At 48.5% G+C, this 27,444-nt stretch overlaps 1 protein-coding gene across 2 annotated transcripts in view; it reads right to left on the bottom strand.

The window, feature by feature from the left end:
* The window catches only part of IGSF3 (immunoglobulin superfamily member 3), a 94,830-nt gene extending 83,936 nt beyond the window's left edge, over positions 1-10,894 (bottom strand). For both annotated transcript variants that reach the window (XM_039555835.1, XM_039555840.1), the window contains exon 1: positions 10,794-10,894. In XM_039555835.1, coding sequence (XP_039411769.1) covers positions 10,794-10,836 — 43 coding nt within the window. In that variant the 5' untranslated portion in view covers positions 10,837-10,894. The remainder of the gene's footprint in view (positions 1-10,793) is intronic.
* Positions 10,895-27,444: the final 16,550 nt, after the last annotated feature.

Below are 27,444 nucleotides of genomic sequence, written 5' to 3'. Positions count from 1 at the left end.
GACTAAGCAAATAGATTTTCAAAAATATGCTTTCAAAAACGACACCCTTTTCTTAGAGCTGCATACATCCGTTTAGCTTTGTTAATTTCTCAATTCTTTCTTTTGATAATTTATTTTTGGCCTCCCACTAGCATACTTCCCCAGAAGCCTCACTTCACCCTACCCACACTCAAGATTCGCATCCACATACGGAGGATGATTTAGAAAACGATGCTGATCACCCCAGTAACTATGGAGAATCTCTACTGCAGCACTTTCACGATCATGTACATGCATTTCTTTTACATCTGTCCATCCATCCACTGGAAAACTGGACTGCTGCTGTCTCCCACCCTGATTTCTACCCCCTCTTCATCATCCCCACCTATATCTCAGGGGCCTTCATGGCTCCACTGGTACCTTCCAGGACTGATGAACCCTCCTTTCTCACATGACCCTTGCTCCCATCATTTCTGCAGGTAAGAAACAGCCCACCTCTTTCCCAGGCCACCACCAGTGCCAGGAGAAGGAGGTTGCATGATGCCACCTGAGGAACAGCAGTGGTTAGAGAAATGGGAGCAGCAGAGCTGGGTGCTGCTCCTGCAGCTGGGGTGGGAGCCACATTCCCCAGCACATCTCTTTACCACATGTGCTGCCAGCAGCCAGGTTTAGAGGCTGCTGGTATCAGCTATAGTCATGCTCCTCTGCACATCTTGCCCTTCCACCAACACCCAGATATCTCTGTAGGGAAAATTACTTTCCTCAGATTACATCTCTTTAGGGACTTAGTTGGCACCCACACAACTGCAGCCTCTGGTAATCTACATTTCTGAGGTAACAGCAGTAGTTGGTGCTTGGCCAAGCCTCCCACTGAGTCATTTTTCTGCCACGCCAAAGCCCTGCATATGGCTCCCCTCTGACACTTCCTCTCGGAAGGATGGGTACCCTAAAGAGGCTGATTAAACATTGGAATGGGCTTCCCAGGGAGGTGGTGGAGTCACCACCCCTGAGAGTGTCTAAGAGCCACTGGACACAGCACTCAGTGCCATGGTCTGGTGGACGTGGTGGTGGTTGGTCACAGGTTGGACTTGATGACTTCAGAGGGTTTTTCCAGCCTAATCAATTCTGTGATTCTGAGGCAGCTCCTGCTTCCTGCCCTGTCTGCTGCCAGGAACCCTGCCCTCATCCTCCAGGAGCCAAGCACAAGGCCCTGGGATCCCCTTCCCAGCAAGCAGGCTTCCAAGGCTCAAACCCATTACACTGAGATCATTAGGATGCTTTTAGTAATGTATCCCAGTGGATCTGCTAGAGCAGCTATTAGGCATTTGACACACAGCAAATCTTTCCTCACACTCACCCCTCTCCTCCCTACACTCTCCTCCAAAATGAGCCAGTCTAAAAAATCCAATGGGATCCAGGCAAGAGCCAGAAGAAGGGTGACAACAGCTTCTACACTACCCCATGCGGCTCAGGGCAGTCTCAGAGAGCTTTCCCCACTGCTCCAGGAGAAAACAAACCTCCTTCCCACCACACATTTGCAGACACATTCTTCCCTGCAAAGACTAAAAGAAAAAAAAATTTGTCCAAACACCAGAGCCAGGCACAAATCAGAATAACCACTGAGTCAGTGCTAGCCTTCCTTCGCTTGGCAGCCACAGGGTAGCATCTGCAGAAGGACCCTGCAGGCACAGCTGGAAAATTCAAGAGTGGATGAGGTGTAAGAGCGGCAGAAAATAGGAAATAAAAATAAAAACTAGCCCTCTCAGGCAAGACTCATACATATGAAAGAACCAAGACAAGGTCCCTCCATGCTCTCATGATGACAGCAGTATCTGAGAGGTCACCTCTGAACACACCTCTCCTCACATCTAGGCAAAGGGAAGAGGTGGGAGATAAAGCAACGTGAGATGAGAAAAGCATGCTTTGATATCTAAATATGAAGACGAGCAGGTAGATTTACACCCTCCTTGTAGCCCTTTGGACTCTGGACAACTTTTGCCCCTCTGCAGTACAGGTATGTGAGGGTGAACTCTGAGTCCTACTCGAAGGAAAGGCACCTGAAACTGATCTTGTTCAAGTCCAACTCATTTACAGCAGAAAGGAGTAAGTGCTTGGCGAACGTCAAGCATTTGGCAGCTACACACTCTAGATTAGATTTAACTGCCAACTAGCTCATGGCATGGGATTGATTGGATGTAACAGCTCCTGGCATGCCAGCGACCCATAGATTAACTGTGCTGCTGTAGCACTAATGGCTGGGATGAATCACAGCAGCTCCACGCTACAGTCACATGGGCTGTGCCCCACCAGCCTAATGGGGTGGGCAAGGAGAGCTCTCATTCAAGTAGGATAAGCAAGAGAGCTTGTGCAGGTATGTAGCACCATAGAGCTCAAAGTAAAAATCAATTTTCTTCTTTTTCTAACACCAAGAGTGAAATCAATCAATCTTTTCCGTTTTCTTCCATGTATAAGAAAAAAAAGCAGCCTGTTTGCTTACAGACAGCAAGCGAGACCTCAGCCCTAACACTGCGTATTTCCTCCCCAAAAGATCCCATGACACCTTTTTCAGCCACTCTCTCTACTTCAAGGAGTCAAGAACAGAGACAGAGTGACTTGCCTACAATTATATCACAAGTTAGAAGAAAGCACTGGAATTTGCACGCTGTGACTCCTGCTGTAGGCACCGGATAACACTGCAGGCATAAAGGTCAAACCCTTCAGCAGGAGCTCTCAAGATACTGTCTGCAGGCCACAAGCAGCCAGCAGAAAGCTGGGAGATGGCACCATGCCAGCCCAGTTTCTCTTGGTATCCGTGTCCTTCCTTGGAAAGCGCCTTAGCACCTGGCAGGGTGGTTAAGCAATCATCCCCCACAAGAAGGACCAAACATCCCTCCTCCCTAATGGGATCAGACAGCAGAGCGGGAAAATGGGGTATGGGAACCTCCAGGAGGGGAAAGCAAAGCCTGACAGCGTATTCAGGAGGGTGGAAGAAGCTGAGGGCCAAGGACTGTATGAGAAGGGAAGGAGCAGAAAGCACTGAGTCAGGGAGATGAGATGAAATGAAATGATATGGTGAGAGGGGGGCAGAGCACTTTGAAAGCACACCGGAGATAAAGGCATTCAGATAATTGCTCAGAACGGAATAAATACTAGTAAGTACTATAATTACCTCAAATACTTTACAAAGCTGTAAGGAGAAATATGACTAGAAGAGAGGCTGGCACACACATGCTTGTTGGGAAGCTCCTACTTCAAGCTATCAAGAAGGAACCAACAAGGCCTGACACCCAGGTTGGTAATTTCAGTTTGGCAGCCAGCCAGAGCCCTTTGGCTGGATCCTTGGTACTGGGTAACTCGAGTTAATAAGTGCCAGCTTCCAGAAGTATGATTTTCCAGAGTATTGAGCTTCTGCATGACTTCTGGCAACAAACGGCTGCCTTCTCATACTCATACTCAAGGTCCAGCTTCCCTTTCAGAGTTTTGGAGGATTCCTATGTTCATGGTGCTGATGCTGAATGGAGACAAAATGATTAATCCAAGATGACAAAAGCTCAATTTATCTAAGCAGCCAAATCTTAATAACCTTGCTGTCATGAGACATCAGAGCCCTTTTTTCCCAAAGAAGCAACCAAAAACTCTGCTATTTTGGGGCTCAGTATCTCATCTTCAAGCCTCCATTTCTCTAAAAGCTTCAGAAACCACCCATTTCACAGCAGCCTGGGTCAGTGCTGAGCACCTCTCAAACACAGAATAGACATTTAGCTCTACAGAGTCTGTTGAAAAATAGATCTACCTCACTCCCTGCTTCCAGTTCCCTTTGACAAGCTTATCAACTTCCATACAAAGCCCAAAAGCCATAAAAGTGACAGCAGGCCTCAGGCAGACACATCAGGAACGCAACGCAGGACGAACGACCAAGAAAACCACCCCAAAAAACCCCCAGATGCACCACCACTCCCTGTTATTCCCCCTGTAATCACAGGGACTCCAGAGGGCAATTCTTCCCATATTTGCTGGGAAGCAGAACTGTCAGCTTCCGTGAGCAGAGCAGGGAACACCAGGCAAATGACAGCAATTCCAGACTCATGCCACAAGCTAAAAAAACCCCCAAAACTTAGCAGTGCCACAACAGCTATCAAAAATCACCTCCAAACATACCAGAGCTTGATGAGCTGTTTTGCAAGGGGCAGAAAAACAACACCCAGAACACCAAAGCAAACAACTGGCAATAGTGAAATGCTTGGCAGTGCTAATGCCTGTGCAGCTGCCCCAGATGCTGCTCTGGATCCCAACAGGGCCAACCTTGTCACCAGAAACTGCACCGGAATCTCCTTATTCCTGTACTTCGGCAGCAACCTCATCCCCTCCTGAGCAGCAACGTCTTAAGTCTTGCCAAAATCAGAAGAGACAGGAGAAGCGCTAGATGATTTTTCAAGTCCAGATGGAATCAGTATCTTGTTTGGAAAGAAGTCAGCTAAGAGGAGTAGTAAGTACACTGCCCAGGAACAAGACAAATACAGACAGATCCTCACTGTCTGAGTTTCTTTTGTACTCAGGATTCTTTGACACTTGAAAAGCGATGGGCATGTTGTAAGGCCTGGCATTTGGCAAGATCGATCCTTCAGAGCCTGTTCTCCTCTATCTTTCTTACCAGTTGGGTTCTTCACCTTCCTTCTCCTCCTAATGCCTTCCCTTGGCTCATCTTTTTTACAGCCTGGAGAAGAGAGGGCTCCAGGGAAACATCACTGCAGCCTTTCAGTACTCAAAGGGGACTTACAGAAACGATGGAGAACAACTTTACAGACAGCCAGATAATGATAGGACAAGGGGGAACAGTTTTAAACAAAAAAAGGGGAGACTTAGATTAGATGTTAGGAGGAAATTCTTTACTCAGAGGGTGCAGGGGCACTGGAACAGGCTGCCTAGAAAAGCTGTGGATGCCCCATCCCTGGAAGCACTCAAGGCCAGGTTGGATGTGCCCAGAGCAACCTGGTGTAGTGGGTGGCATCCCTGCCCATGACAGGGAGGGAGTGTGGAAGTAGATGATGTTTAAGGTCCCTTCCAATCCAAATCATTCCATCAGGCTGTGATCCTTTTCCCACTCCTCCACTTTACAGTGCACCACGCCTTGCTTCCCTGTGGATCGTTGCCCACTAAGAGCTGGAAATGGACCTAGAAACACCAAGGAACTACCAGCACCAGAATAAAAATCAAAAAGGAGGAGCCATAGGAGGGCTCAGGCAGTGGTTTCTGCCAGAAACTACAGATTAAACACCAAGCAGCACAGAGCAGGCAGCCTCTGCCAGGAGCTGGTAACACTTAAGGGAGTGGGTGGATCAAGCACTGGACTCACTGGAGGACTGAGAACTGGTCACACATCCTTGGACCCACAGTAATGAGGCCCTGGGACACGGAGCATGCACACCCCAGCAAACTGGGGTAACCCAGCCAGATGACCTTGCCATGCCCTCTAGCCACCTGCCTCCTCAGCACCCCGTTCCCTTGGGACCCCACAAATATCTGCAGGACCAAGTGAAAAACAGATCTACTTTCATGTCAGACACGCATACACACAGTCCCTCTAGGTGTTTATCGGGTTTGCCACGTCGGCTTTGAGATCAATCAAGTCCCTCCAATGGGTCCTCACGGGAGCAGCCTGACCTGCACCCTCCCCTGCCTGCCACACCAGGCAGGAACCAGGCTGGAACATCTCCTTTCAGGAGCACCCCTGCTTTTTGGCATTTGTGTAAGTACTGTACAGCAATGGTACAAGTCCTCAGTGTCAAAGCCTCTCCCTTTCCAAGAAGGGCTTCCTATCACTTAGCTGAGATGGTCTGGTTTTGTGCTCATGTCCAATTACTTACTGAAATGCGACTTTAGCAACAGCCAGAAAGGCAAGACTTCCTCTAGTCCCATTGCCATTCATTAATTAAACCTAACAAGAAAAAGCTTACTGGCTTACATCATTTGAAGCATGCTCCTGATGGAGACAGGGTGAGCAAGAGGTTAGAGCTGGACATGACAGAGATGCACAGAGATGCCCCAGACCCACCAAAAGCAGCTGCAGGCTCCATTTCTTTGCCTTGCAATGTGATCAAACCCAGCTCTGTCAGGAAAGGCTCCATTTTAGCCTCTCCATGGCTGATAAGAAACAGATGCTAAACGTCCCCATATATTCTAATGCAGAGAACTATTCCTTAAGAAGATTTTATTCGACTAGGAAAGAAATGCCAATATAAAAATGGAGTCAAAACCAATTTAGAAGGTTATCATTAAGAAGTATTTAGGAACTTCAAAGCCAGAGGCAAATCACAATACAGTTTTCCAGACACTGGCTGGAGGGCCTAAACACCCTTGATACCAGTTGACAAGTCAAATCATGAGCTGAGGAACGCTAGCAACAATAAGAAAACCCTATTGTGCTGAAAAATCCTCCTCTTCCTTTCAGGTGATTTTTCTAGTGCTTGAAGTTCCTGGGCAGGGTATGCACATTGCTAACTATCAGACAGCAAAGAGCACTCTTTCAGGTTACAGCACTCTGATTCACCTAAGGTAAACCAATGAAAACACCTCTGGCTTCAAACTAGACTGTATAACCTTTAAATCAATGACAGAACCCATGACTAGTTTTGTAAGGGTAAGAAAGAAACCAAGAGAGACCAAAAGAAAAAACTTTAAAAGATTTTTTTTTTTTCCAAAAAAGGCAATTTCCTGGTTAAAAAAAACACCTCAACAAACCTCCCAACACTGAGCAACGTTCTCCCTATGACCATCTCTCTCCCCACCCCCTTCCCTGTGGTGTGCAGCACTGTTTATTCTGCCTTTCACTTTATATAATGGGTCTGGTAGAAGTGTTCTAAGTGCACATTCGATTTGCAATAAAGACTGCTTTAATAAAGACATCTAACTTGACGGAAGGTCAACTAAAAGACAACAATTCGCATAAACCAAAACCTCCTGTGTAAATAAACAGGATTTGCAGGAGCCTCAGGATGTCAGACAGTCTGGCCAAGACTGCAAGAGGGAGTCTACCCATGCAGAATTATATCTGGGGATGAGCAGGAGCAGAGCCTGCCAGCCTGGCTCCTACGGCCACAGCAGCCTCCCACCTTGGGGAAACCCAGTGAGCCACCTCAGCCCCACGCAGAAATGAGGCAATGGCCAGGGCTGTGTGCAGAGCCCTCGTCCAGCACATTCCCCAAGTGAAGCAGAGTCACAGCCCACCCCGGCACGCTCGGGATCAGTCCCGGTCCGGCACTGCGCGCCACAGCAATCCCGAGGCAGCAAGCACAGGCACGAGGGCAGCGGAATTGGCTCGCAAAACGAAGCTCGCGGCGGAGGACTTCGGGCAGACGCAGATGGAGAGAGCACGATCTTGGCCACTGCCGCTAACAATGCACTGAGGAGCAGATGAGGCGCCAGCAACATCCCTGGGCCGCTAGCTGTGGTAAACAAAAACAGCCCCAAACCCCCTGTGTGCAAACACCCACTGCGCTGTTTCATCCATATGTTCCCCTCCAGCCAAGCAGCCCTCAGGCCCTACTGCACCTAGATTTGTGTGTCAGCCACTGGCCCCCTCAGCCTGTGTGCCTGGGCAAGCAGCAGGAGAGCAGGAGGGTGCAGGAGCAGAACTCTTGAGTGGCAGCCAAGTGCACACTGCTGCTTCCCAGCCAACCCCTTCCCCTCCAGGAGACAGGCCTGGAAGATCATCCCTTCATTCTCCAAGAGTCACCTCGGCATGGGTATTTCACTCCAACGTGCCATTTACAAGTGAGCTGCAGCTTCAAGACCTTACGCACGCTCTGCTCCCCTCTAGGAATCGCAAATAAATCACCAATTACTATGCATGAATAGAGAGAGGAACAGGGTAATGAGTCTATGTACATATATACATATGCAATGTTTGAACACAAAGAGTCATAAATTGCATTCACAGGTGGTATTCTGGAGACTGCAAGAGACTCAAAAGCAGAACTATTCATAAACCAGTCACTGACATGAATGAGTTCAGCGTTCCCTAGAAGCCTATTGTGTTTCCTATATATTACACTATAAATATGAGGAGTATCAGACTTTGCATCCCTGCAAAAAAAAAAAAAAAAGGAGGTAAATCTTGCAACTACACATAGGATTAGCACTGGCTGGCACAAGTATTAATGGTCTCATTGCTGCATGAGGATTATTTACAGCACTTGCTCTATTTTCCCATTTTGTACTTGCTGTGATGAAGTGCCACTTGTTTAAAGAACCCTGTAACAAACACTGCAGCAAGAGGGGGGCGAAAAAACAGCAGAGTTCTATGAATGTTACACCCACACGCCAGATGTGGGTTTTCAGACCCTGGTTTCACAGTTAACTTGGATTTTGGTAGGTAGTTAACACTTGATATATTATATTAAATCACCCACCATCTCTTTCCATACCACAATTCCTCCTTCAGTGATTTTAAATGAGTTTGCAGAAGGGAAAGGAAAGAATGAGTTGCATTTCTTTTTCTGCATATTTGACCCATAGTATTTGACTCATATTCTAGCATTAATCTTACTTGTTTAACAGCAAACAACACTCCTTTTCTAGTCTGTCAGATTTATGTTACAAAAGAGGCATTTTTACTCCACTAAGTCAAATGATGTCTCAGTTTTACAAGGGGCTACCTTGTCACACTTCTGTGTGACTCGTGGCTTTGAGGCACTATTACACATCCCCAGCTTTATCAAAACTGGCAGCTTGGCAAGCGTGGACCAACCGGCTAAAGAAGTCCAGGTGAAAAGAAGGAAAAGAAAAGTAACTCCAGGCATACACGTGGTACACATCCTGCCCTTAAAAACAGCCTCACAATCAGCACAAGGAGCCCAGCACGATGTTTTTACGAACTAGATACGTCCATGGGATTTGGGAACCACTAAAAAGCAACCGATCCTCCAAAGCGACAGATGACACCTCGCAGCTCGTCCCCCGGGGAGGATGAAGGCAGGTTAGAGCCAGTTTTAGGTCAAAGGCAGAAAGCTAATTCCTGCAAGCAGGGGGTCGGGGCGGCCTCGGCAGCGGGCCGGGCGCCGGGTGAGCTCCAGCACGGGGTGTGGAGCGCAGGGCTGGCGGGTCCCAGCGGCGGGGAGCCCTCGGCAGGAGGAGGGATGCCCTCGGCAGGAGGAGGGATGCCCTCGGCAGGAGGAGGGATGCCCTCGGCAGGAGGAGGGATGCCCTCGGCAGGAGGAGGGATGCCCTCGGCAGGAGGAGGGATGCCCTCGGCAGGAGGAGGGATGCCCTCTGCTGCTCCTCCGCCGCAGCAGCTGGGCGTGCTCCGGAGCGCGCACCGACCCACAGACCCGAGCGCTCCATATTAGGAATCCCTAATCCAGAATGGTGTTATTGTTCTTCAACAGCAGGGATGGAGCGTGTGAAGCCAAGGCAGCAAGCGCTGTGCCCTCTGCCTACACCCACCTTGCGGGCTACGACAGCCTCCCTGCACTCACGGAGCAAAGGCACCCTGGATAAACTTAGCTCGGAGATGGCTTTTTTTTCCAGGGAACCCAAGGAAGCAAGCTAGTGGTTAGGGGAAGTTTGAACCACCTCCAAAACCATTTCAGAGTTCGCTCTCTCTTTGCTAAAGACAGGCAGAGCACATGAAAAAAAAAAACCACACACACACAAATTACAGACGTGGAAGCATGACTGCAATTCTAGTACAGATCTTGTTTCCAAATTGGCAGAGCAGGTATGTATGTGACAATTCTCAAGACAGTAAAATTGCCAGCCTTGCCGCTTCTTCTCTCAATAGTATTAATGCCAGCAGAAAATCATAGCAATGAAAAAGCAAATCAAAACAGCTCCGAGGTTGCTCTGTACATACACAGGCAGAAAGCAGCATGAAGGTGCCGAGCTGTATTTTCCACAAATGCTCCTATCAACTCATCAGTACTTAAGCCTCGCACATGGTCTGCAGCAAAAAGCCTAAGAGGCATTTCAATTGTCTTGTATTCTGCTTTTCCCAAATTTGTAGGAAGGAATCCCGCATTCCTGCAGCCTCTCTCACTCAGCACTGGGATCCCAAAGGGCTTTGCAGAACTGCATACAGTCATCCCTGGGGCAGGCACTTGTGGGACGGGACAAAACCACACGTTTAACGGTTCACAGGGTACAAAACGCCGGCAGAGAGAAGGGACTACAGGAGGACTTTGAGAGGCAGCACAAAGCAATCAAACTGCATTTCAGGGCAGCACGGACTGCCTTCCCTCTACATTTCAACGCGCTCTTCGAGAGCCAAGCAGAGCACTTTGTTTCTGCAGCCTACCTTACCCCAGGCATTTTCTCTGCTTTCATTGTGCAAGCTCAGCACAGACCCGTGTAACTCCCTACCCTTACGATTGCCGTCCGAGACACTCCCCGACCCCAGAAGCAGCAGCCCCTGGACGGCCGCTTTCCTTCCCAAGTTGCAGCCGGTGCCCGGCGCGGAGCCGCCCGTCCCCTCTGCTCCCACCGCCCCCACGCCCCGGCCGGACCCCGCGCCGCGCCCCGGGGCACGGCAAGGAATGGTCACCGGGGTGCTGCGGGTGGAGGTGAAACCCTGATTTACTTTATACATATATATATATATATATATATATGTATATACACATATACACACACACATATTTACGGGGGATTTCTTCCGCCACTCCTCCCTCCGACCACAGGAGCAGCGCGGGCAGTGACAACTCCTGAGGACAGGCGCTTGGCACTGGCAAGGGGTGATCCTCCCGGACGCCCTGCGAGGGACGGCGCCCACCGGGGGTCCCGTCCCGTCCCGCCCGTCCCCGCCGGCGCCGGGCACTTACCGAGGAGCAGCAGGGAGGCGAGCTGCGGCCGCAGGGTCCGCATGGCTGCCGGGGCGCGGGGCGGCGGCCGCCCTTACCTCCCGCCGCGGGGCGCCGCGGGGCGCCGGCTCCCGGGGCAGGCGTCGCGCCGGGCCCGGCGGCACAAAGGGAAGGCGGCGGGGCCGGCACGGGGAGGCGCCAAGGCAGGCGAGGGCATCGCCCCCGCAGCGGGGCGGCCGCCGCGCCTCCCCCCCGCGCCGACGGCTCCCGCGGGAGAGGCAGGAGGAAAGCGAGGAAAAAACGTCTCCTCCAAGGGGCGGAAAAAAAAGAGCACGGGGAAGGTGCGGGAGGGGGGAGTGGGGGGGCCACAAAGCGACAACAAAAAGACCCCACCCCGCAAAGTTACAAAAATAAGCGGGGCGCCGCGCCCCACGGCTTGCCCCGGCCCGCCACCCTCACCTGCCCGCCCGCCCGCCCGTTCAGCGCTGCCGCCGCCGCCGCCGCGGGGTGCCCGGCGCTTCCTCCGCGCCGCCAGACCCCGCCCCCGGCCCGCCCCGGCCCGCCCCGCCGCCGCCCGCTCCCCCCGGCCCGGCGCGCACGGCCCGGGGCTGCCCCCGGCGAGCGGCGCTGCTGGGACGGGCTGCGGAGCGCGGCGGCTTTGGAAAGGTTGCGGCGTGGGGCTCGGGGGTGAAGCCGAGGTCGTGAAAGAGCTGTAGGGATAAACCGGGTTCCTTTGTTTTAAGGGGGGGAAAAAAAAGAGAGAGTCCTCGGGCGCTCCTCGGAAACCCGGCGTCTTGGGACATGGTATAAATGCGCCCTTTTGTTCCCGTGCAAATCAGAAATAACAGCCGAGCTTTTAAAGTTTCTATCAACTCGTGACCGTCCCGCTGCGATGCGCTGTTGCCGAGACCCGAATCCAGGGCTGGTATTAATGCCAGGTTGCCAGATGTGAGCCCTCCCCATGTGCAAGCACTGCTGCACTTGGGATGCTGCCCAGTCAATCAACACCACAGTGTGTCAATGGCAGAACTGCATTAAAAGTACATCCAGGAAACTCTGAAATGCATAAATATGGCAACACTGGACTGGGGTTGAGGTTGTTTGTAAATAAAACGAGAATGAGAAAGCCCTTCTCAAGGGGTTCAAATTTCCTTCCAAATGAAACTGCCAGTTGCTTGTTTGCTTACAAAAATAAAAAAGAGGCCAGAAGTGACAGCACTAGCAGAATGAGGTACACTCCTAGTGCTCCCATCCTGCAAGGATCCTCTACAAGAGACCCTTCTGCCTACGGAGTATCCCCCAGTGAAGTGTTGGTGATGCAAATGTAGGAACCCAACCCTTTTATGCCACAGAAAGGCAGAAAACAGCACAAACCCAAACTGTCTAATAAAAGATGCCAAGTCCTTAGAAGCTGTACCCAGCAGAAGTCAGAAGCTGTCTGGATTACCATATGGACTTGCTTCCCAACGTGGCTGTCGTGGCAGATGCATTGGTAGCCAGCTCCTAGTGACCCAGCAAATTCTGTTTCTGCAGGCTAATAATGTTAAGCATGCCATTTTCAGAGTGGGAGGCTTAATTTGCAGCTTTGCCACTCTCTCTGAGCAGAGGAACCAAAGAACAGAATAACCAGAGATCTGGGAGAGAAAGGGTTAGTGTTGTACTTGCACTGAAAACGAAGCTCACGCTTTGGCCCTTAAGCTTTAATTGCATCAACACTGCCTTCAAGTGAGACTTGGAAAAGGAACAGAGGTGTTGATAAGAGTTCATAGAAAATACTAGTCTATTTGGCTTTTCTCTTAGGTGATTTGAGGACTGAAATGTCATCCACTGTAATATTGCTCAGCTTACCCAATATTTGTCACATTTGTCCTATTATAAGTCCTCATGGACAAGTCCATGAGTATTCAGAGCAAGAACAGTGGAGCTACTTTGAAGTAAACGTCCAACATCTTTAAATTGGTGCAGGATAAAGATCATTTCCTCTATTGCTCCAAAAGATGTATAACTAGAAAAATGAATAATAGCAAAAGAAAAAAAGGCAAATTAAGAAATACAGGGCACAAGCAGGTTAAACTCAACAAAAAAAGGAAGTATTAAAGCTTGGTGATACACAAGGTAGTTTTTCTAGATGGCAAGGGATATAGACCTCAGATTCATGACATTCCTATATGGACACATTATTTCCATCTTCAGATGAAGAAACAGAGATGAAAACACTGGCATGATTCAGGTGAGCTCCCGGGACAGGTCAGGGACAAGCCTCGTGTCTTGGCTCTGAATACATTGCTTTTGGCAGTGGAGCCTGTTGGAAGATAATTCAAGATGCATTTATGTGAATTCTTGCTATTTTCCAGGCACTATGTGACTTTATAGCATACAAGCCTAACAGGAGCATAAGCATGCCCTGCAAAAATGTTATCAGAGATTCACTAAACTCACATCCTCTTCTCAGAGCTCTTGCAGAGTACTGCATTAATGCATAGTAACAATAAAAATATAAAAAGACCGTGGAAATGACATTATAGCATTATAAGATTAATCCAATTCCAGTCAAATTAGATTATAATAAGGACTGTGTGTCCTGAAGACTATTAATGGGAACCTGTGTTTCGAGAGCTTCATCACCTTTGCGTGTGTTCTCCTCCCTGACCCCAATAATAAAAATAGCTTGGTGCTCACGAGAGCGCCCTTCTTCAGAGGACTTCACAAACACCTTCTGGTCTTCTGGGGAAAACATTAGCCTCACTTCTGCATCAGTGGAGAAACTGAGGCTCGGGCAGGACACTTTCTCCAGCCTAAGGAGGCAGCCAGCCCTCCCTCAGGCTTGGCTCTGGTGTTTCAGGCTCACGTGGTGGGGCTGTGGCTCCCTGTGGATGTCTGTCAGTCCGTGTGGTTTATTCATGCGGCTGAATGGAAACGAGCACCACAGTCCCCTCAAAGACAAAACTGTTTCAAGCACAAGGTTACTGTGAAGCAGCTTTCCAGGAAGACAGATCTGGGCTGCCTTGTACTCCCAGCACAACTGAGTCATTCAGGAGCGCCGTCCTCAGCAGCAGCAGGATCATTTTGGTCAGGCCACACGGCTGCTCTTTGGCAGGGAGCAGCTGTAATAGCTGGAGGCAGACGGCCATGACTCAGGCCATGCTGATGATACACTCATTAGGTCGCAACCCACACCGCCGTCTTTCTTGTTGCTCGGTCACTGCCAGCAGTGTGCTTGGACTTGCTTCCCCATGGCTCGCCTTGGCAGGCAGGGCTTGAGACTGGGCAGTGGGAGAAGGAGAAGTGATCCCACGTGCTGCTGTTTGCTGGGCTGCTCCGTGCTCGTACCAAGTCACAGGCACTTGCCATGATCCTGCCTTTTCTGGAAGAAGCACAACGGGTGCCTGAGCGAGATGCAAGACTGGGCGGCTGCTGTGTGGCCGAGGGCCATCAGGGTAGATGCATCCCAAACCTCTGGCTTGCCAGAGGCTGCTGTAATACAACAGCTGTGACTGAGAGCTGCGTCCTTCGCCCGAGGGAAGCAGAGTGACATCAACATCCAAACTCTGAACATGCTGCTTGCCCGATGTGCACAGGCTCCCCGTGACCCACAGATGAACAGTGGAGTTAAGCTATCATCTGGCCCTCAGAGAAAAGAGGTTTGGCAGAAATGCAACTTATGTACGTTATGAAATAAGAATGCTGGTCCTTTTTCAGGACAAAACACTGCACACCCTCAAGTTCTGGACCTAGTGGGGATTTACCCCACTCGTCTGATTAGCAGGTAGGAGAGGGAACAAGGTACAGAACAGATTTGCAACCTTTAGATTTTAGAGCAGGTACCAACCTGGGTGCTAATGGTAACAAACTAAAGCAACAAAAGGGACTGGACTCAACAGAGCAAGGCAGGCCCCTGTCTTGTTTTCAGCAAGGCAGGAGACTCCTGACTCCTCCATAAATTAGCAGAAATTATTTCCTTCCTGTAGGGGAGGGAAAGAGATGGTGGAGGGAGGAGAGGAGGGGGAGATTTAACCACAGTTGCGGGAGTGACTGTCTCCCTGAGGTCAGTGACTTGGGCCAGAGCTGGAGAACAGAAAAGACTGTATGGCTCAAAGAGAGGGGGCTGTATCCACATCCTCCTCTTCTCAGAGGCCGCCTGAGCATTTCAGATTGAGCAGAGTCAAACCATCCAGAAACAGAAAGCACTTTAAAAAAAATCATCCTATGTGATTTGCCCAAGATCACGCAACACAATCCACAGAACTCAGGGTCTTAAGCCTGAAGGTGTGCTTGGGGGAACATCACAATTAGGTCAAAGCTCCTCTGCCACATTGTGAAAGGGAGAGGAGATATACCCAGAGCTCTGGTCTGAAGTGGGGAGGAATGGCCAGAGCCATTTATTTTCACAGAATCATTGCCTAAAACATTTTCTCCAGACCTTATTTACACCGCGAAGTTTTGAACATCAGTTTCACCCAGAGGAAAAAGAAGATATTTATATTTAATGGCCAACATTTAAGCTCCTTTAAAATGAGCTGAGAGGTTGCAGTTGGAACAGAAAGAAAACCCTAACTGCCCTGGCACAAAGCAGCACTGCTGCCTTTGCAGGAAAGCTGGCATCTAACGAGAGTGAGGTTTTGGGTTTAACTGAGCCCAGATTGCACCCTAGGACCTGTATGCCAATCCGTGAATTGCATCTAGGCACTTCCCAGGAAGCTCTGTGGATTTGAAGGAATTCCCATTTGTGTGCCCTGGGAAGATGGATGAGGAGAGGGAGAAGGAGAGAGAACTAGAAAAAAAACCAAAAACCCTATGTAAAGATAGATCGACACATTTCCAGATTTTCAGGACATCTGTCAGCAAGCCCCAGAGTGTATGGCAGCTAATCCCTTTGCAGATTTTCTTTTAACTGTTGCTTGACAGAAGAGTATGCCAATTTTTTTCATAAATGTACCCACGTCTGATGTTGCACTCCGCCTGAGGTTGTGATCTATCTGCGAGGAAAAACATTATACTACCACCTTGGGAAATAGCATTAGGGAAACATCTCTCTGAGAAACACACAGCAGCTTCAAGCTTTGGAGTATGTGCAGAGTGAAAAGTGTTTCCTGAAGATGAAGAAGGCCAGGGGCGAGGTGGCAACCTGACTGGATACCTGCAGTCCTCCAACACCTGTGCTGGCTGCTGGACTTCTCCCAGGCTGAGCCAAGCCAGTGCAGGGGAGAGGGCTGGTGCTGCCCAGCTGGGCTGACAGTCAGCTCTGGCTTCGAACCCCGGCTGGACAGCTGCAGGGGTCCTCCCACATGCCCCCTCCAGACTCAGCTGGAGCATTAGTGCAGCTTGGTGAGCACTCTGCGAGAGCAAAGAGCTACAATAAGGCAAAGCTTTGCTTGTTCCTGATTTAACTCTCAGCCGCCGTGTTCTGCGGCGTTCAGCTGTTGCCTTGTTCATCTCTGAGGACAGGCAGAAAGCAGCCCATGGGGCTGTTCTGTGCTGCAGTGGGAAAACGTCTTGGTCCTGACATGGGCACGCACAAATTACAGGGGCAGAGCCCTTCAGGGCCAAGAAGACTGGGCTCATTAAGCCCAGATGACAGAGGCGAGGCCCCAGGTAACTCCTTGGCAAGCTGCTGTAAGCTCTGCTCCATGGCCAGCCAGACCTGCAGCTGCTGCTGGGACTTTCCAAGCTTCTCTAGGCTCTGCCTGAAGTACACACAGGAATGAACACACTGCTGTTCTGCTTTCTAACTCTACCTACCAAAATCAAGCTCAAGTCCTGCTTTTGTGCTGTTTTGCCAGTTAATTCAGACCTCCCCACGCTTACAGTGAGTGCCAGAATCAGGCATGTGACTAAAAGGTTGACTCCAAACCTCATGATCACTGATGGAGCAGGGGTTTATCTTTGTTTTCTTTCCACCCTGGGAAGAAAATGACATAGAAAAAGGGGCAAATGGACATTTCCATTATCAATTTTTTCATTTTCAACCAGCAAAAAAATGGGTGTTTCAGCAGTAAAAAGCAAAAGAAGAAATCACCTTTGCCAAGTATACTTTCAGCCTCTCATCTCCCAAGACTTTCAGCTCCTGGTTGCACTTCCCATTATTCCACAGAATCATTTTTAGTGAAGAAAATCTATTTCTTGGCCCAATCTAACAATGTGAGACTCTTTGGGTGTGTCTGAATTCTTTCTAAACAGTTCTGGGCAACTGTACAAAAAAAAAAAAAAAAAAAAAGAAAAAAAAGAAAAAAAAAGAAAAAAGCAGTCTCTCAGCTGCTGTCATTTATCTTAAAACATTTCTTTCATCCAGTTAGCTGTGATAAGCACTTTCATTGTTACTCTGGAAGAAATATGTTATCATTAGGTTTCAGAGTCCACACCTTCATTTCTGTGACTGCAGCCAATTCATACCTCTCTCAATATTGGCCTGACAGCAAGGTAGCAGCCGATACTGGAAGATATCAGCATTTCTGCTTGCATTTTGCTGTGGGTGTTGGTCACCTTTATGTAATAATGAAATGGTCTGGGATTCATCTCAGAGGGAGAAGTCCAGGGACACCATGCCCTTACTCCCACAACTGTTTTGCGTTTTACATTCAAGAATCATTATAGAAACCTTGAAATATTCATGACAGCAGGAATGAAAGCCTAGGAGTCTCACTTTCTACTGAGGTTCCTGAATGCTACATTACGAGACTTGGTCACCTGTTTATCCCTCCACCACCTTCTTCTCTTTCTCCCTTAGCATTTCGTCTCCTGCTCCAAGGGGTTGCCATTCCCAAACACAGCAGGCTTTGCTATCTCACTTCCAGCCTGAACTGAAAGCACACAGCACAGGCAGCCAGATATCTTGCAATGCAGGCAGGCAACGAATGGCTTCTCTGCTACACTGCAAATGACTCATTGCCTCCAACTTCTCAGCTCCCAGAGTCTCCCAAAGGAAGCAACAGGTTTTGTGCATTAGTGCTGCAACCAGGTAATTTAATTTAGTGCACTGGCAGGGTAAGCACTGCCCCTTCTCCTTGTGGTGAGCTATAGTAGGAGCTTGTCCAAGCATCCCCGTGTCACCTTTACAATGTTAGAGCAGGGCAGGCTGTGGATGGAACAGCAAACTTACACCTCCAGAACAAAATGTAGTCAAAAACCCTCTCCAGAGGACCAGGAATAGCTTTTACCCCCTACACTTTAGTGTCACCTCCTTAAATTCTGTGCCAACAGGAAACCGTGCTGGGGACAAGGCACCAGTTTCCATATGGAGCAGGGGTGACTTTGGTCCACAGCTTTCTGTCTTGCCCACATGACAATATCTTGCACCCCCAGAGGCACCATGCTGGGGGAGGCAAAGGGGCTGTCCTGCTCCAGGGTCTCCTCAGCTCTCTCAGCTGAGCCTGTTGGCAATGTGCTCATGAAATGTCAACTGCCAACACGGTTTTGTGCCGACTCTTCACTTCTCAATGCTGTTCAACGTGTGCTGAGAAGAGCTTTTCCATTGCACAGGTCATGTGATATTTGCTTCTCAAGAATGAGGAAAAAATAACTTCCTGACTCTGGAAGCTTCTTTGGTGTGATCCCCCTCTCTGCACCCTGTCACTTCTTCACGGAGGCCCCGCCGGGGGAGGAGGGAGCCCAGGGAAGCTTTCTGCTGCTGCCCTCTCCGCATTCCTGCCTCCTGCACCGGCAGCGGCTGCGTAGATGGAGATGAAGCAGGCGCAGGGTGAAGCTCGAGGAAGAGGCAACAGGTTTGTGGGATGCTTATTGTCAGGATGATTTGCTGTCCTCAGCAATTTCCTGCCTGAAAGCAACTGCTGTGACTAAAGCTGGCCCTGACACAGATGGTTACCAAATCCTAGGGATATTATCTTACTCCCACTTTACCTTGATGGAAAAGACAGATCAGGGGACACAGCCGGAGAGAGCTGAGGTCATGGGTTCCCCTGAGGCAGGACCCAGCAATGGCCCCCTCACAAACACCCAAGGGATGCCGACTTTGACTTGCTATTGGCCAAATTACCCTGGCCAGCCAGCACGGACAGGTTTTCTTCGGCAGTGCTGGAGCTGTCCGGATCATCCCACCCACATGGAAATGTGATTTACAGCAGGGCTGCAAACCAAAAATCTGAGTCGTTACTCAGGTAAAATGTACACCAGATTCCTTTGCTAACCTCCCATGACAGAGGAGCCTCTGTTGTAGCAGATCCTTCTTCCCTAAGGGAGAAGGGGAACCGTCACTTGCCCTAAAAGGGCTTCTGGCTCCAGCCACTGGAGCTTGCCAGCTGCTTTTCAAGAAAAGCCGTTTGCTCTGCTTTGTTTTCTTGCAAGTACTGTTTGAATTCCTCTGCAGACACACATGCCAGCCACGGCTAACGCTGCAATGGGCAGTTGGAGCTGAGGAAAGAGGGTCATCTGCTGCCTGTCCACCAGCCCCCATCCCAGGGGAGACAACAGAAATGGCAGCAGCCAGCCCCAGCATGTGGGAAGAGGTCAGCCTAGCCCCTGTGCTCTAACTGTACCTTTCCTCCTGGCTTGCTTTGGGATAATCAGATGGCTACTGCACCCCTCTTTGCCTTCGTTTCCACCCCAGTAGGAAAAAGTAATGCTCTCTGCAGTGTCTCATGAATTTTCTGGCAAGCACCCCTACCAGAAGGGGAAGAGCTGCCAGCACCTGTATTAGCACTTGATCTGGGACACATGGATGCAGACAGGCCTCACTTCAGAGGTCTGGACCATGAAAGCCATGAAAGACCAGATCTGATATCTTCATATTCCCAAGACAAAAAAAAAAAACAAAAAAAAAATCAAACCAAAAACAAACCACACAAAAACCCCCCTACTCCCCAAAAAAGCTAAACAGAAAAAATACCCAAAGCCCTCTGCCAGAAATGGGATTTCGGAAGTGTGTCACAGACCTGTGACAGCGCCTGAGAAGGAGCAAGGCAAGAGTTTTGCAACCTAAGCCAGCTCCACTTTCACCTCAGCAGCCAAATACAATGGCATTATAACACAGGCATGGTGTCATCTTGTTGTTTCACAACTGACATGGATGGGATGGTCCTTAATAGTCATAAAAGGAAGCTTCCTTGTACCAAGAGGACGTGAGTTGCCTTGCCTGTGGGTAATGGGGTGACATTGGAAGCTGTCATAGCCCCCAGGAGAAAGAGGCAGAGATTAGAGTGGGGTGGAGATGGGAAGAGGAGATGCCCTGATTCACAGTTATCAATTGGTAAGCAAAGCAACAGCAGATGGTTGTGGATAGAGGAGCATAAAGAAGCCATGAGGCAATGTTAGTCATTGTGATTAAGCCCCAAGAGTGTCTACATTGGCAGTTCTTTAGTTTACTTGTTTGTAGACACAAATGACAGGAACTTAGAGGAGATGTGAAAAGGGATGATAACAGATGATTGTGGATGTCCTCAGCGGGCTCCTCCCTGGCAAGGACGGTCCTACAGGTACAGCCCAACAATGGCTGTCTGAGCAACTGTGAAGGGAAGGCTGGCACAGGCCTCCATGCCTCGCACGTCACTTGGAACAGGGAAACTCGGGAACTGCTGAAGAGCTGTGAAGGCACGGGAAGTCAAGGCAAATGAGAGGAAGCCAAAAAGCCAAGCATGAGGAGGATGACCAGTCCAGCATCGTTTTGAGGGGTTTCTTCAAAGCTTTCCTGTGAAGGATGGAGGAAAGGGCATGGGCCAGTATGAGATGTCAGGTGTCTGGATGAGACAGGACTGCACATCAGCAGCACAGGACAAGGTTGTGGGGATGGAATGACAGCTAGGCAGCCAGGGTGGAAGGACCAGGTGCCTGGTAGCCCTGAGTGCAGGCCATGTGGGGAGACCAAAATCCCCCACAATCAATGGGGATTGTGGGCAAGAACAGGCTGGGGTTAGCATTGCTGAGCTTGAGCTTTTGGGAGCCGTCCATAAAGAAACAACACAGAAACAAAATTAAATTTTAATTTGGACTAGAGAACATGGATGTAAAGGTGAGACACAGGTTGACTTGTGTTCAGCATAAAGGTAGTGGTTGGACTTTTGTTGGCAGATGAGGCTGGGGACCTCAGAGAGGCCCTGTTCTACCCTCTGAAAGAGGCAAGAGAATTGTTGAGGAAGGAAGGCAGCAACCTGAAGGATAGCAGGTTTACTTAATCTCCACAACCATATTTCCACCTGAGGTGCTCTGCAGGGCCTATGCTGAGAGAGAGAAGGAGAAACTAAGAGTGGGATCTGTGGCTCCGTATTTTGTGGATCTTTCCCTCTATTTCAGGGCAGTCAGGAGCAGCCCTGCAGCAGACACATCCTGAAAAGAACAGCAGCTAACCATCACCTTCAGCAGTCCTACACCTGCTTGGTGAAACTACCAGCCCCCTTGCAGGGTAGCACACGCATAGAGCTTTGCAGGATGGGGCTTGGAACAGGATGTAGTGGGATACATGTTAGGAAGGACTCATCACACTGAGCTATCCCATTTCCAGCATGGACCTCACAGTCCTGCCAGACAGAAAGCAGCATAACTAGGTAGAGCTTCCCAGAAGGGAAATTACAGTCCAAATACGTTTTCTGTATAGGAAATCCAAAAGAAGAAGGAAAAAAAAGAAGCCCTTATCTATATTTATAAGATGAAGCTTTTCCTACACGAATAAACCTCTTAACACATTTTTCTGGGCACTGAGGTTATATATTTAATAGGTTTTTCTGGTATCACTTGAAAGTAGATCACCACCATGCAATGACGCCTGCTGCACTCTTTTTCTGGCATCCTCACTAGCTCCCTTCACCCATGCCCCCAGTAACTAGAGCACCGTGTGTTATTCTCACCAGACTGAGAGAGAGGATTTTTCCTTTGCTTAGGAACTTCTCCTACAGAACTGCTCGGTCAACACCCTTTTTTTGGCCCTCCATGCTTTCTTCTTTCCAACTTAACGAAGAACAGAGGAGGCACTCTCCAGAAGAGGAAGCAAAGCACATACCCAACTGAAATCCTCCTCCTAGCTCTTCATTAGCATCCTGGGGGTGCAGACCATGGATAGCAGAAACACGCACAGGCCTCCAGTCAGCCTCTCTGCAAATGAGAACCTGGCCTCTTATGCCGTGGGCAGTGTGGCTAGTACCTGTATTGAACCTTTATAGAAGTTTATAGAGCAATGAAAAAAGAAGCAGCTGCCTTATCAGCATTCCCAGGTTCCTTTGACTACCTCCTTATCCAGAGAATAACTCTGAAGGCCTGAGGAGCCTCTCCTGTGCATTGCTTTGGTGTCCTGGTGTCCTGGAGAGCTGCAGCACAAGCTTCCTTTCGAGCCAGGCGCTATAAATTAGTGATGGACATATTAAAGTACACAAACCAGTCCTTAAGAACTAAACCCTGCAGGGCTGTCTCACCCCTCAGCCAAAGCTACTTTGGTTTCCTTCTTCCTAGTGCCTGCAGTTCTGCACTGCAATGCAAAGAGCACAGCTCTTCTGCCATGGCAGAAAATGTTGATGGGAGCGATGTTAGCTGTAGGCAACCAGAAAGAGAGTGCATCCATCGTGTTCAGGGCCAGCTCTGTGGAGTAAGTGTTTTGTAACCAGTACACCCCTGCTTTCCACTTTTCAGACTTGGCATTTGGACTTTTGTCTAACCTCTTTCCCCTTCTTGCTACGTGATGGGCAGAAGTTTCATTTTGTTGCTTTATTGTCTCTCAGCTCCTTATTAAATACAAGAAGTTAAAACCACTGCCTTTACAGCCATCCCTCAAGAGGGAAGAAGTGAGTTACTGTGGTGTTGCTCCTGTGTTCCTGACCTAGGAGAAGAAAAATTGTGGGACTCTTCTGTTGTAATCACTAGATGCCTCTGCAGAAAATAAATATCTTGAACTGATTCTTGAGCTGTAGCTCGCTGTAGTCTTCTCGCTGTTTCCTCCATTCACTTCCCACTCTTTAGGACAAAATAACTGCCTCTCCATCTAAAGAGATTTAGCTATTCACTTCTGTGCATGGACAGAAAAAAAACTATTTCTTCCCCCGCAACAATGCAGCTAACTCTGGGGTAGAGCTTGACAGCTATTTCACAGCACAGAAGGAGTGGCAGGGAAAATGCAGTTGTTTTTGCCTGCAGAGATGGAACAGTGGATTGGAATGGCAAAAACTGCAATTTAACTGGAACCTTGAGAAATCCTTCACAGTTTTCATAACCTAGCCCAAAGAAAAAAAAAAAAAGAGCTGCCTGTAAAGGCTGAATCTCCAAAGCAGAGGCTGATTCAAAGGGAAGGGCTCTGTTCAGTGAAGTGCAACACTACCTACCAGAGCACCCACATATTCCTTAGAAGTCCTTTCATCTACCTAGTGAGTAAGCCCATTTCTGCTTACTTGTGAAAATGGGCAATCTCAGGGGCAGGAGCACCAGGGTTGTAGGTGAAATAGGAAAGGTGTGGGTCACTGCTCCTTCACAGGACCCAGATGCACCTCACACAGCAGCCATCTCATCTTACCTGATTAGAGGGTGTGATACTCATGTGAGAACTGATCACAAGCACTTTTTCTCCGGGTATCATATCTAACATATGCATTAACCAACATTTCCCCTTCCCCCCTCCCACCATTTCCCTGCCCAAACCTGCTCCAAAAAAATGAAAGCTTCAGCAGAACTAGATCTCCACCAGAGCTGGTTCAGGGACTGCGCCTCACTGAGGGCACAGTAAGGTGAAAGTGCCGAGGAATCACAGAGATAAGCTCAATATAATTATGTGCTCAAGACATTACAGATAATTTGGGGTTTCTGAGCTTCTGACTATGCAAAAACAAATCATCTCTACACTGTTAAGAGTGGAAGGTCAGAAGACGGGAGAGGTAGGCAAGTTAAGCAAAAATCAGCCTTCATTGGGACCTCATATATCAATGTCATTCACATATAAAGTAGTAAACAGAGTAGATGTTCTATGCATATCCTCAAGGAGAAATCCAGCTAACAGCCCTGTGTCATCCCTGTCTGCCAGCCTCCTTCTCTGCTCCTTCAGTAGGAGGCACACAAACATCCCTGCATGATGCTGTGAGTCAGAAGGGGAGCTATTCTCAATTTCTCAAAACACCAGGAATCCCAGCCCCTCTGAGTGCTGGATGTCCTTGCTCTTGCTGATAATATCTCTGTGGTCCCAGCCTCCTCCAGAGGCCTCCAGGAGCAGGGTTTGGCTGGAAGTATTTGGCAGCAAGGTCCCTGAGCAAAAGAGGGTGGATCAGAAGTGAGAGAGTGACTGTTGCATTATGCAGCATCCAGTCACAACAAGGGAGTTAGTTAGATTTTGATCTGCTTGCTGAAGTTTGCTATTTCTACTCTGGTACCTGGTGGTCAGCTTGGTGCCAACATCTGTATAACATCAAACATTTGCATCCATATGGAGGATGTATAATTAAAGCTTTCTGCAGACAACTGTGAAAACTTCCTCATATTCTCCCTAAATTGCATTGCAACCCCCAGATGAGGGCTGGGAGCCAAAATGTAAAAAGTCTGGCATAAATATTTAACTAACTTCAGATACGTATTCTTCAACTATTAGCTAATTATTTTGTGCCAGCCGTAAATGGCATCTGGTTCGTTAGCACAGGACACACAAGGATGCTGCAGGTTGGGCACGTAAGTGGGAAATGAAACGCGACTTCATGCTAATTAATATTAATGAATGGATGGAGAACCAACATCTCTTTGAAAATATGATCTCAACAGGAGCCCAAGTGTGATTCATTATGATTATTGCTGGGGTGACAGCCATTACCAATCTCAGAAAAGCCTCTGTTTCATGTAGCATCTCTTGGGGAAGGACTTAATTGGCTTCCAGAAGAAGTGAGGATGAGCAGGGGAGGTGGTTTCAGACCAACCTGAAGGTATGTGTTTTATTACTGCCCTGGAATAGGAATAATATTAACCATTCCTTTAGTGTGTGTGCTGTGGTTACCTTTCTTTGGTTGGTTTGCTGAGGTAAGAGCTGTAGCCTGCTGTCAAAATCCTGCCATATTTACTCCCATCCCTAAAAATTAAGTCCTTTCTTTCATCTCTCAGTCCCTCTCCCACCAAACTCAGTCCTTTATCCTCTAGACACCACCCACTTTGCTGCTGTTCCAGACTGCCTTGGCAACCAGCTAGCTCAGCTCTGAAGCCTTGTACCTGAAGTGTGTTTTGCCTGGGAAGGAGGAAGTTTGTTCTCTTATTCCACACACCACGTCTTGGGGATGCGCTCACCATGATGCCAGGGGAAAGCCTGGATGGTTACCAGGGCAGTTTTCTTCCTTAGCTAATACACAGCCATGTGATGGGAATTGCCAAACATTTCTGGTCTCTTCTTTCAAGCCTATGTGAGTTGCTCTCCATTCCTGAAGCACACTCAGTTCTCACCTGGGAATGTTTGCCCTCGTATGGAGATCTTGGACAATTATCAGTTGGTAGCCAGTGGCTTTGCTTAGCTGTCGTGTTTGTACACCACACGGAGCACCTGTGCTGATAGATCTGCCGCTTTAAGTAGGGCTCAAAAGGAAATGCGGGACTCTCTTCCTTTGTTTAAGCCTGTTCAATCAAGGAAAAGGTCTCCAAGTTGGTTTCTGCCCTTGAAGCAGCTCTTGAACTTCCATTATTATATACATTTAGGAAGTATGTTGGGTTTTTGGATCGCATCAATCTTTCTGCTACCTAGGAATTACCACTCATCCCATTATTCGCCAACTGTTTCTCTGCTGTGTTCTCTATTTCTCAGTCAATTTTCTACTAACAGCTGACTAGTCCACCAGCTAATTTCCCTCTGGTCTTGAACAAACATCAGCAAAAATCAGCTGAAGCTGAAAGCCTAGTGCAGCTTTACACTATAATTTTCCTGAATCAGGCAAGTACAAAGACGCAGTAGGACCAAACACAGATCTCCAGAAAGGGTAGGAGACCACCACATCTGAATCATTGCTGCAATTCCCACTTGTGCAGCTTTAACACTGCCACTCCTGCATTATCTTCACCACTCCCTTAAGTCTTTGTAGAATCAGTCATGTCACTGATGACAGATGAAGAGAGGACAATTGGTGTGCAGCTCGTGCTATGGGCTTATGACAGGAATTGGAAACTGGATCAAGAAATTCTTCCCCAAGATAGTTCATCATGTCTTGTGATTTCATGTAAACCCCTTATATTTCCTCCCATCTTGCTTAAGACTGGATGGGAAATTGGGTTAACAAAAATGTAAGGAATCTCTCAATGCAGCAGAGACTGCTTCAGAGCCAAGTTTCCCAGGGGAAATAAATGATGAACAAAAACAAACAACAGCACAGCTCAAATGATTCCTCCCCTCACCACAGTCCTGAGATTTCATAATTGCTCCCTTCATGGCCATTTTGGTTTGTAATATGCAGAGTAAAGATTTCCATTATAGCTGTGTTTACTTAATCACTATAATTTTTTAAAGTGAAGTTCAGGCTGTTGAAAGCACCAGGCTGCCAGCCCCAAGCCAATTAGCCATCAGCTAGTTGCACTAGAAGCTGTTCTGCTGTGATCCTGAGCAAAGGGTTTGCTCCCCAGCAGTCTTGTCATTCTCAGACGGATCACCCACCTCTGGGAGTGAGAAGGATATTTAGCATGTTACACCCTTTGCCTTATCAGGCAAAAAAAGGGAGGTTTTTTGTGTTTGTGTGCAAAAAAATCAGTCTCTTGGAATGGGATGATCATGTGGACATTTGGGACTAGTCTGACATCCATCAGAGAGAAGCTAGAGCATGGACAAATGCAGAATTCATTTCAGAAAGCAGCAGGACATTGACTACATCTGCAGCATAGTTTTTCCAGTGAGGTTACATTGAATATTCTGATCGTGCATGGCACAATATCCCAGCATGAATATTTAATCATGCAGGGCAAATACAAGTAGACTGAAATTCTAAGTGATGACAACTTTCAGATGACCTAGGCCCAGACTAGAATTTGTGATTTCAGATGGGAAGGTTCCCCCTCCCATTCCTGTCCTCCCAAGACATTGATCTCCTTTCACGGGAGCTGGGAAACACCTTAGCCTTTATAAAAGCACAGAGGGCTTCAGCCAAATGAGACAAACACATGGAAACAGTCAGTACCTGCAGCTGCTGGAATGGAGGCACTTCCCTAGCCAGCATGTATGAGATTTGCTGTCATCTGAAGCAGTCAGCAACACCAACATTTTCTTGGCACTCTCATGGTTTCCAGTGCCCCAAATCAAAACCAGGCACAAAACCAAACCAGATTTCCATTGCCATTGTCAAGCTGGATTGGCCTGAGCTGCTGGGCAAAGCCACCCCACTCTGTGTGCTTGTAAGGCTTTGGAAATAAAAGATCCAGCTTCTGAAACAAAACTCAGGAGTGCAGTAGATGCTCTTCCTTGGCCCTAGTGCATCTCCAGCAGAGATCTCAGATTATTCTAGTAGGTGCTCCTGTAGGTGCTCCACCCTCACCTGCCACATCTCCTAAAGTCTTCCCAGACGACAAAGATCAGAGAAAAAAAAAAGAAGTGGATGCACACAGAATCATAGAATCAGGGTTGGAAAAACCCCCCAAGATCATAAAGTCCAGCCTTTGACCGATCAACACCTAAAGCACCTAGACTCAACTACACCATGGCACTAAGTGGCATGTCCAGTCATTTCTTGTACACTTCTAGGGATGGTAACTTTCCCATCTTCCCAGGCAGCCCATTCCAATGGTTAACCACTGTTTCCATTAATAA

This window comes from Corvus cornix, chromosome 1 (genome assembly GCF_000738735.6).
Source record: "Corvus cornix cornix isolate S_Up_H32 chromosome 1, ASM73873v5, whole genome shotgun sequence".
NCBI classification, from domain to species: Eukaryota; Metazoa; Chordata; class Aves; order Passeriformes; family Corvidae; genus Corvus; species Corvus cornix.
The sequence above is the reverse complement of the archived record's forward strand: the minus strand, read 5'-3'. Positions and strand labels throughout refer to the sequence as shown.